This window comes from Eublepharis macularius, chromosome 1 (genome assembly GCF_028583425.1).
Source record: "Eublepharis macularius isolate TG4126 chromosome 1, MPM_Emac_v1.0, whole genome shotgun sequence".
Classification (NCBI taxonomy): Eukaryota; Metazoa; Chordata; class Lepidosauria; order Squamata; family Eublepharidae; genus Eublepharis; species Eublepharis macularius.
In genome coordinates this window covers 28,752,838-28,761,951 of record NC_072790.1, presented here as the reverse complement: position 1 = coordinate 28,761,951, position 9,114 = coordinate 28,752,838, and the positions used below count along the sequence as shown (strand labels likewise).

Sequence of the window (9,114 nt, the reverse complement as noted above, 5' to 3'; positions counted from 1 at the left end):
AATAAGCTGACTACGGAGGCCTTAGAGAAGCACTGGAGAGCCCCCCTCCCCATTCTTAACCCCTGGTACTGCGGCATTAATTGCATGCATGCATCTCGAAGAGCACCCATCCACACCAAGATGATCAAACAGCTTTGTAAGGACCCTCACCAGCTTGTCTACTTTAACTTGCAAAACCTTGCACAGCAACTCAATATACAAAAGACAGAGAAAAATGGAAGCTTTACAAAGAACTGGACGTGAAGATCTCTAAGGTCCAAACTAGATACAGAAGTTAGATCAAGAATGCGATCTGTTCTCAGAATAAGTTAAAGCGTGCATGATAAAGTGGATGCAAGATTTCGAAGAAATAACATTTCAACAGTGGGAGAATCTTTGGACAAAGGGCATAAAATTTACGGCAAGCCAAACATTAAGAGAGAATTGGTACAAGATGTTCTTTAGATGGTACATTACACCAAAAGACATCGAGAAAATGGACAAGAAATATGCGGGGTTATGTTGGAAATGTAAAGAGGCAGATGGTTCCTTCTATCACATGTGGTGGACTTGCCATAAAAGTAAAAACTTCTGGAAAGAAATACATGCTGAGATGCAAAGGATTTTAAAATTTGAGTTCACCATGAATCCACAAACTATGCTGTTGGGAATACTACCAGAAAATGTAGACAGAAAATTACATGAACTATTTAGATATTTATTGACGGCAGTAAGGGTGGCATTTGCAACCAGATGGAAGGATGATGAATGCCCAACTAGGGAAATCTGGAGAGATAAGATGGCAGAATATGCAGCGATGGCAAAACTAACAAGCTATTTAAACAGAAGACCAATGAGAGACTTCGAAGAGAAATGGGGGAATTATTTTGCTTACAAAGGATAAAATGCATAAAATGTCTTCATTTTAGAAACCTGAATAGGATGGTATACTGATATATTGTTATAGATTGGATATAAGGTTAGGATCTGATAAGATGAAATCGGTTAAATATTAGTGTTGAGGTAGAATGCATGATATGGACTTTGGCAAAATAGTTAAGTTAAATAGAAATAATCTGTATAGAAGCATTAGACCATATTAAGATGTAGCAGTAAGGATGTACATGGAGACAGCTTGTTTTGACCTTTAGTTGATCTAAAATTGAATACTGTGTAGGAAAAAGATCGTATTTAGTTTGGGAAGACACACAGGAGTTGGAATAGGAGATGTTAATATTGATGAACTCTGATTAAGGTATGCTTTGTGCACTCTGTATTTTATTAATAACAACTCTTGTAGTGCAAAATCTTATTGTTCCTCTGACACATACCCTTTTTGTACCCCTTTGTTCTGAAAATAAATTTAAAAAAAAAGAATGATCGGTACTCAGATCTCCTGTGATTTTTGAAGTGTTACTAGAACTGCAAGGTGCGTGCATGCAGGGGGGGGGGGAGGCAATCCAAAATGGGACTGTGGCACAGGGATGGGGGTTGGCCTTTTATCCCCAAATCAACACTGCTTCTTCTCTCCCAAGCTATCTACTCCATGGTGGGGGAAACGTGCCTGTGCAGCCTCTCACCATGGCCCCACACCAAACTCTCCTGCCCTCACCCACAGATGCTTTTAAGCCTTAACATTCAACATAACTTCTGTTCACAGCTCTCCTGCCACCCTTTCTGCACTACTAAGATAGAAAATAACATCCCCACACAGCACTTTTAAGCCACAGCTCACTGTATTTGTAATAGTCACGTAGGTACTTACATCATCGCCAGAGAAATACTGATCTATTATTTCAAATGCTAGTTTATAAATGTCTTCATTCTCATGTTGCTGCAGTGCTTCAATTTTCTCTAAACCTGGTCAGGAGAGGTGCAAGAGAAAAGACAAAGGCAAAAACATTAGCTGCTTTTTAAAAAACCTGTTCATGCTTGAAGGCACTTGCCTCATGGTTGTTGTGGATTTTCCGGGCTGTATCGCCGTGGTCTTGGCATTGTAGTTCCTGACGTTTCGCCAGCAGCTGTGGCTGGCATCTTCAGAGGTGTAGCACCGAAAGACAGAGATCTCTCAGGACAGAGATCTCTGTCTTTCGGTGCTACACCTCTGAAGATGCCAGCCACAGCTGCTGGCGAAACATCAGGAACGTCAATTCCAAGACCACGGCGATACAGCCCGGAAAACCCACAACAACCATCGTTCTCCGGCCGTGAAAGCCTTCGACGATATATCGCACTTGCTTCAGCTTGACGAGTGCTTCAAGTCCTATGACAACTTAGAAAGAGGAATAAATGCAAAGAGTGTAGCTTATAGATAGGCTAAGTTCATGTGACTGAAGAGCTCGGGGGCACCAAAATCCAACAGCACAACAGAGCAGAGTCCTGTACAATGTTATCAAGAAGGTCATCCTCTTTTAGCTCCCCCTGATCCCTCAGCGAGTTTGATACCTTTGACCCTTTTGAACTGCTCGACCAGGGAACATTGGCCTTGCGCTGCTTCTCAGACGTTCTACAAAGGGTGGTGCTGAACTGAAGCCTTAATCTAGAAAAGACAATTAAATATGGATGGGAGGGCTAAAACTGATACTTGAACTCTGTCTCTCTGGACAAACCAGATGGCAGAGCCTCAGAGGCAGTTCACCAGCTGTGAACATTGCCTGGAAAGAGCTGACAAGTCAGTCACACATACTTCAGGAATATCTGAGCTAAATTATTACTAAGATTGCTCTATGTGCCTTTGATAACAGTTCAGAAATGTCAATGGCTACAAAATGAACCAGCCGGAGCACTAAAAGGTTTGCGCCATCACATAAACCAAGAAGGGAACTATTTGGTGCGGAAGCAGACGCCAAGGAGACAACCTGGAGACCAAAATCCTGGGATTAAACTCTACTGTCCTAACTTGAACATGAAGCCGCAGAGAATGATCTCACCCTCAGCGACTTAAACTTATGACTGAGAAGAGGCACTGCACTCTGACCAATAACCCTAAGCTTGGAGCTGCCCATCTTAGAAAGAGCAGCAACTAACAGCAACATTCTTATGAGCACACAACCACGTGCTTCTAAACAAGACTGCACCAAGCAATGTAGTATGTGGTTAACTAAAAATCATTGGTGTAAACTTAAAATTCACACCGTGAATCCTCTCTCTGAAGGATTCTTCAGAGCAGGCGGGCTATGCAGTAAATCTGGCCAATTGCAACAGTCCTCAATTGTGACTCTGAATTCAGGATGAGAAGCAGCAAAGCAGAGCCTACTGCAGGCATTCTCTTGCTCAGTGTTGTTTATGGGCCTGCGTTGTGGACTGCAGCTGCTCCTGCAAAGATGGGGCAACAGGATACAAATGAAAGGTGGCCTGCTATCCCACAGGCCTGCTCTACTGGAAATCCAGGGAAGCAGCAACAGGGCTACTGCCACCATGCTCTGCTTGCGAAGAAGGGACACTATCCAATTTCACAAGCTGGCAGCCTCTTTCCCCTGTTCTATCATCTCAGCCCAACAGCAGGATTTTGTCTTACTAGGAATCTCTGCTGTTAGATTCAAACGTCGTATCTTGTAATCCACTTACTGGATGGCTGAAAAGTTTTTTTACAATGATAAATTCTAATCTGCCTTGGTTCCTGGTGAAAAAGACCAACAATTAAATCAACCAATCAACGAATAAGAACACTCCCCATTTTGATTCTGCTTTTCCCTGGTGCAAATCAAATACGCGGATCTTTATTTTTGCACCCTTTTCGGCTTCCTCCGGCAGAAGTTTCCCAGTAAAATATAGGAATTATTCATGGAATATCATGTGCGTAAATGAGGCACGCTGTACGGGCAAGAGAGAAAAACGAATAAAGGGGCACACAGCAAAGGCCTCGCGCAGCAGAACTCTTACCTCCGCATTCTTCAATAATTTCTGCTATTGTGCTTGCCTCGTCGCCGGCCATTATTAGGATGTTTTTCAGCCCATCCAGCACCACCTGCACCACCTGAGAATCTTTGACTGACAGCAAGTTACAGAAAGGCGGGATGACGCTCTGCTGTACAAGGTACTCAACCTAAAGAGCAGCAGGAAGCATCGAGACGGACATAAGCATAAATAAAGGGCTCCCAAAATGTACTCAACGGGAACCGCTTAAAGTCGGAGGCACACCCCTACCTGATCTTTTCTTCCACTTATTGTTAAGTTGCTAATTGCCCAAGCGGCTTCCTTTTGTGTGCCGAAATCGCCCTGGAGGACACAAGGGAGACGATTTATTAGCAACAGAACGCCTTCAGACTTTTGGTGTTAACTTAATAACAAGGAACAGGCAAGCCTGGCAGTCTGACTGACCTTAGCCAGCTGATGAATGATCATCGGTATAAGTCCGGCATCTATTACAGCCTGAACTTGCTGCTGGTTTCCTGCCGTGATATTGGAAAGGAACCAAACAGCTTCCTATAAATCAAAAACAAGACCTGGTAAAAACACTTCATGTTAATAAAACGAGACTTCAGAAACAAAGCTCCGTTCTAGTATCTGGCCCTTATCCAGGGGTAAGTGGCATCCTACACAACAAAAGCGGGTCTGAAGTGGGCTCGATATCCAAGGTCATGCCATGTTCAAAGAGTCATAATCTGCATGCTGACTTCAGTACATGGTAAGAGGCAGGGCTTTTTATCTGGGGAAAGAGGGGGTGGAACTCAGTGGGTTGCCCTCGGGGGAAAGGGTCACGTGGCTGGTGGCCCCGCCCCCTGATCTCCAGGCAGAGGGGAGTTGAGATTGCCCTCTGCGCCGCTCAGCGGCGCAGAGGGCGATCTCAACTCCCCTCTGCCTGGAGATCAGGGGGCGGGGCCACCAGCCACGTGACCATTTTCAAGAGGTTCCGGAACTCCCGTTCCCCCGCGTTCCCCCTGAAAAAAAGCCCTGGTAAGAGGAGTACAGAAGCAGGGTGGCAGTATGAGACTCTATCCCATTCTTTCTGTATGTTGGGGGGGGGGTGTCAATATTCAAACTGGAATAGTATTCTTAACAGAAAAAGAAAGATGTATCTCAGCAACAAGAGGCTGAATTATGAGGTGTTTTTTTACTTGACTTTTTGCTTTAACAGTTTCTTCAAAGTAACGACAAAAAAAAAATCACAGACAAGTCACTCTGTAAGACCACTGGAAGTGACACAGCTTCTGGTTAATAAAAGCTTTATGCACTGAAACTCACCCCAGAGCATTCTTTGTGTAATAAAGAGATTTACACTGTGAGAAATATACTAAGATAACCTAAGTGCAAAGACATAAGGAGCTAAAACATGGGGCCCCATGTACTTAGGCAGGTTTTTATTTAGAACATTTTCTATGCCGCTTCTTCAGAGGCTTGCCCAGGGCCCCTTACAATTAAAACATCGCAATATATAAAAATAACCCATTAAAAACAGGCCACTAGACTTTAAGCAGCATAAAAACTGTCATCCAACAGAAGCAAACTATTAAAATGCTGATAAGATATACCCCGTAATGAAAAAAACTGAGTAAAAAGATGTTTTGACCTGGCACCTAAAAGAAAATAAAGTTGGCAACAGTCAAGCCACAAGGGGGAAGGACATTCCAGAGGTAAGGTAACTTTCTGCCTCTGAGATAACACAGAAAAAGTTATCTAAAAAGAGTGACTGAGATTCTTCACCACCTAACCTTGATTCTTATGAACTTCGAAATTTAACGCATTGGCTATCATTAAAAAAAAAGAGGGATCAGCCATTTCCCTGCTCAACGTAGTTTGCTATAACAAAATACCAATATTTCACGAGATTGCTCAACTGTGTACTGAACAGTGGAACACAAAACAGCCTGGGAAAAGGAGTTCCCATGGCATCTTTGAACATGAGGGTAACGTGGTCTTTGAACAGAAAGGCGAAAATGTAACACCGCCAAAGTAAAAAAATTTACAGTATAAAAAAATTATCCTGTTACAGAGCTATGGAAAAGAACTGCCCCAACTCCAGCAAACTCCCCCCCCCCCAGCCTCTCCCCTCTTCGGAACTGGGGAGGGGGAGAGGCGTTCATCCTTTTCAGTGCTAAGAAATTCCACTTTCTACAGAGAGTACAGATTAAGGATTTTTGTTCTGTTAGCCTATGGAACACAGGAGACAAAAAGATTTTCAATCACGGGAAACACCCCAGCACTCACCTTGTTTATCTTCTCTTTCGGATGTGTCAGAAGATTTGGGAAATGCGACAGGACGTCACAGTTGAGAACCACTTGTGTCTGCTCATCGGTACCAGTGACTATGTTGCCGACTGCTCTCAGAGCTGCCGTCTACGGGTGAAGAAATATGATGAAAAACCTACATGGTTTTAAAAGGCACCTGTGCATCACTTCTCTAGCCGGTCCACATGGGGTGCTGGCACGTGGGCTGTATGCAAACTGGAGCAGGTGAGAAAGCACCGAGTTTGCACACCTTCCTCAACCGCAGGCTGAACTGGACCTACGCAGGTAAAGCAGGGGTAATCTAAATCCACCTCTACCTTTTTGCAACAGACAAATGACTCAACCGAGCCTTCTGCATGGATTTATGATCAGCTGCCATGACTGTTTGCCTTCCATTTTTTCAGGACTGGGTGGATTTGATTTAAATCAAATCGATTTAAATCACTAGTTAGTAAGACTAGATTTAAATAATAGTTTTCTACATAAAGACTCCTCATGTTTAGCTTCTTGTGCAGGTCTATTCTACTCCCAATAATCTTCTATTCAATGAATTTTTTTGAAACTTAGCACTTAAAGAGGTAAGAGATTGCTTCTGTGTACACAGATTTACAAAGCAACAATGGGATTAAGGTCTTTTTCTCAACTGTGTATGTTTATTTTATAACCTTTTTGCTATGAAGAATTTTATGACCTTTTTGCTGACACAAATTCACCATTTTGAGAACTGTAAAACCAAGCATCTGTGAGAATATCTTCTAGACAGAAAAACTGCCCAATAATCTTACAGAAACCTCTGAAAGAGCATGACATTGTGAATGGATTAATGGAGTTTGTTTACCAAAAATGTAAACACTGCATGAATATACAGCCCCATGCTACATAATTAAAAACTAATCCTTATTTCATGAGGATAACCTTTGGACTATAATGTATCTTAAATAGAAAACTATCTTTAAGTAGATTTTTTCCTCAAAAAACACTTTATTTTTAAAAAATTCAATTTTAAAAAATCATTTTTTCAATTTTTTTTTTAAAAAATCATTGATTTTTATCCACCCTGGGACCAGCCCACCTGTCCTCCCAAACTGAAGCCGCTTCTGCTAGAATGAGAGTGAGGGACAATGAAGGAAAGGTGTATTTCTCTTTGCTCGGCGATTTTCAGGTGACTGCGTGCGGGTTGGGACGTGGGCAAATTCACAAAAGGCATGCAGTGACCAACATGTGTTCAGTCTTCACACAGCGAGATCACTCATCGGATCCGGTTCACAACCAAGATTCTGGGCACAACGGTGTTGAGGATGTGCACCAAAGGCCAGCTTCAACCAAAGCCGGCTCCTATACCGTATATACAACCTACACGAGATAGGCAGGGACTGACCCACAGGAACAGAACTGGCATCAAAACAAGCAGTGATAAATGTTGTCACTCAACTGCCTCCTAAATGCTTCTATAATATACACCATATGATAATATCTTCCCTCAGTTTTCATGTACAATGTTAAGATTATGTTTTCAGGAAACAAAAGGAAAACCAGGCCTTTTTTCAGCTGGAACGTGGTGGAACAGAGTTCCGGAACCTCTTGAAAATGGTCACATGGCTGGTGGCCCTGCCCCCTGATCTCCAGACAGAGGGGAGTTGAGATTGCCCTCCGCGCCAGCAATCTAAACTCCCCACTGTCTGGAGATCAGGGGGTGGGGCCACCAGCCATGTGACCATTTTCTCCAAGGGCAACCCACTGAGTTCCACCACCTCTTTTCCCAGAAAAAAAGCCCTGAGTAAAACCAACAATAAAACCCGATTAATGACATGAACGGACCTGCCGCAAGATACTGTACGAGCTATTTGCTTGGTTTGGTTTCTCATATATAGAAGGCATGCAAGAACAAGCCCTAAATCGGAAGACTCTTCAAAGTAAACTCATCAAGGGCCAGCTTAGCTATGGCACAAGGGCACCTTGGGTGAAGACATTACATACACTCCTTCTTCCTCCTGGGACAGGCATGATAAAGCATTCAGCTGTGAAGCAACAGACTTAAGGGCCATAATATTGACATTGTTCAGTCACGCCAATGGCCAAACTTTAATTTAGTGGCCTTGAGGGCCCCAGCAGAGGAACTACAAAATTTAGCACAGACCATAACAAATTGATTGGGCTTGGGCAATACATGAGAGGTTTCATTTATATTGCAACATCACACCAAAAGAGAGCTTACCTGAACTTTCACCTCCTGATGACTCAGAAGAGGAACTAAAAAAGGTACAACACCCGAATCTATCACCATCTGTATTTGTTCGTTGCCACCATCTGTGAGGTAGGACAAAGCCCAAACGGTGTCCACAAGAATCTACAGGGGAGAGACCTTTCACCTGTCAGCATAAAACTACGGCAAACATTCAAGCCAGATTAACGCGTATGCAAGACTTAGAAAACTCCTGGGAGAGGCATTCAATACCTTCTTTATGTAACTTTCTAGCACATTTGTAAGTGGGCTACCACTAGAAGAAGATGAAAAAAATATATATATTGTGCTGCAGAAGCAACCTCACTTGTTTTTTAGACATTTTAGGACCCAAACATTGTTCTTCCCTCCTCCATTTAAACCTCACAACAACCCTCTGAGGTAGGTCAGGCTGAGAGTATGGCCCAAAGTCACTCAAGTGAGCTTCCGTGGTGGACTAGTGATTCCAACTGGGGTCTCCATGATCCTAGGTCAATACTCTTAACCATCCCATGATGCTGCCTCTCTCTACTGAATCAAACCTATGTGGGAGTTTGGGGCTTTTTTGTTAAAATTAAGAGAGTTTAATATAACAAAATATGGTGTACGTTAGAACAAGCAGTAGTATCAATCGCTTTGGATATCCTGTCAATCAAACAGGCCACCTGGCTGGTTATACCGCTCCAATTATTGAAGACTTGGGTGAGATCAGAAGTCTTGGTATTTCCCTACCTACAGTGGACAGA

The 9,114-nt window shown here is 43.0% G+C and overlaps 1 protein-coding gene across 1 annotated transcript in view; it reads right to left on the bottom strand.

Annotated features, from left to right (window-relative positions):
• Positions 1-9,114, bottom strand: part of KPNA3 (karyopherin subunit alpha 3) — a 29,732-nt gene that overhangs the window by 3,365 nt on the left and 17,253 nt on the right. The window contains exons 11-16 of the mRNA XM_054975514.1: positions 8,363-8,494; positions 6,127-6,255; positions 4,300-4,404; positions 4,126-4,197; positions 3,862-4,024; positions 1,745-1,839 (exon numbers count right to left, since the gene is read on the bottom strand). Of these exons, the coding sequence (XP_054831489.1) occupies positions 1,745-1,839; positions 3,862-4,024; positions 4,126-4,197; positions 4,300-4,404; positions 6,127-6,255; positions 8,363-8,494 (696 nt within the window). The remainder of the gene's footprint in view (positions 1-1,744; positions 1,840-3,861; positions 4,025-4,125; positions 4,198-4,299; positions 4,405-6,126; positions 6,256-8,362; positions 8,495-9,114) is intronic.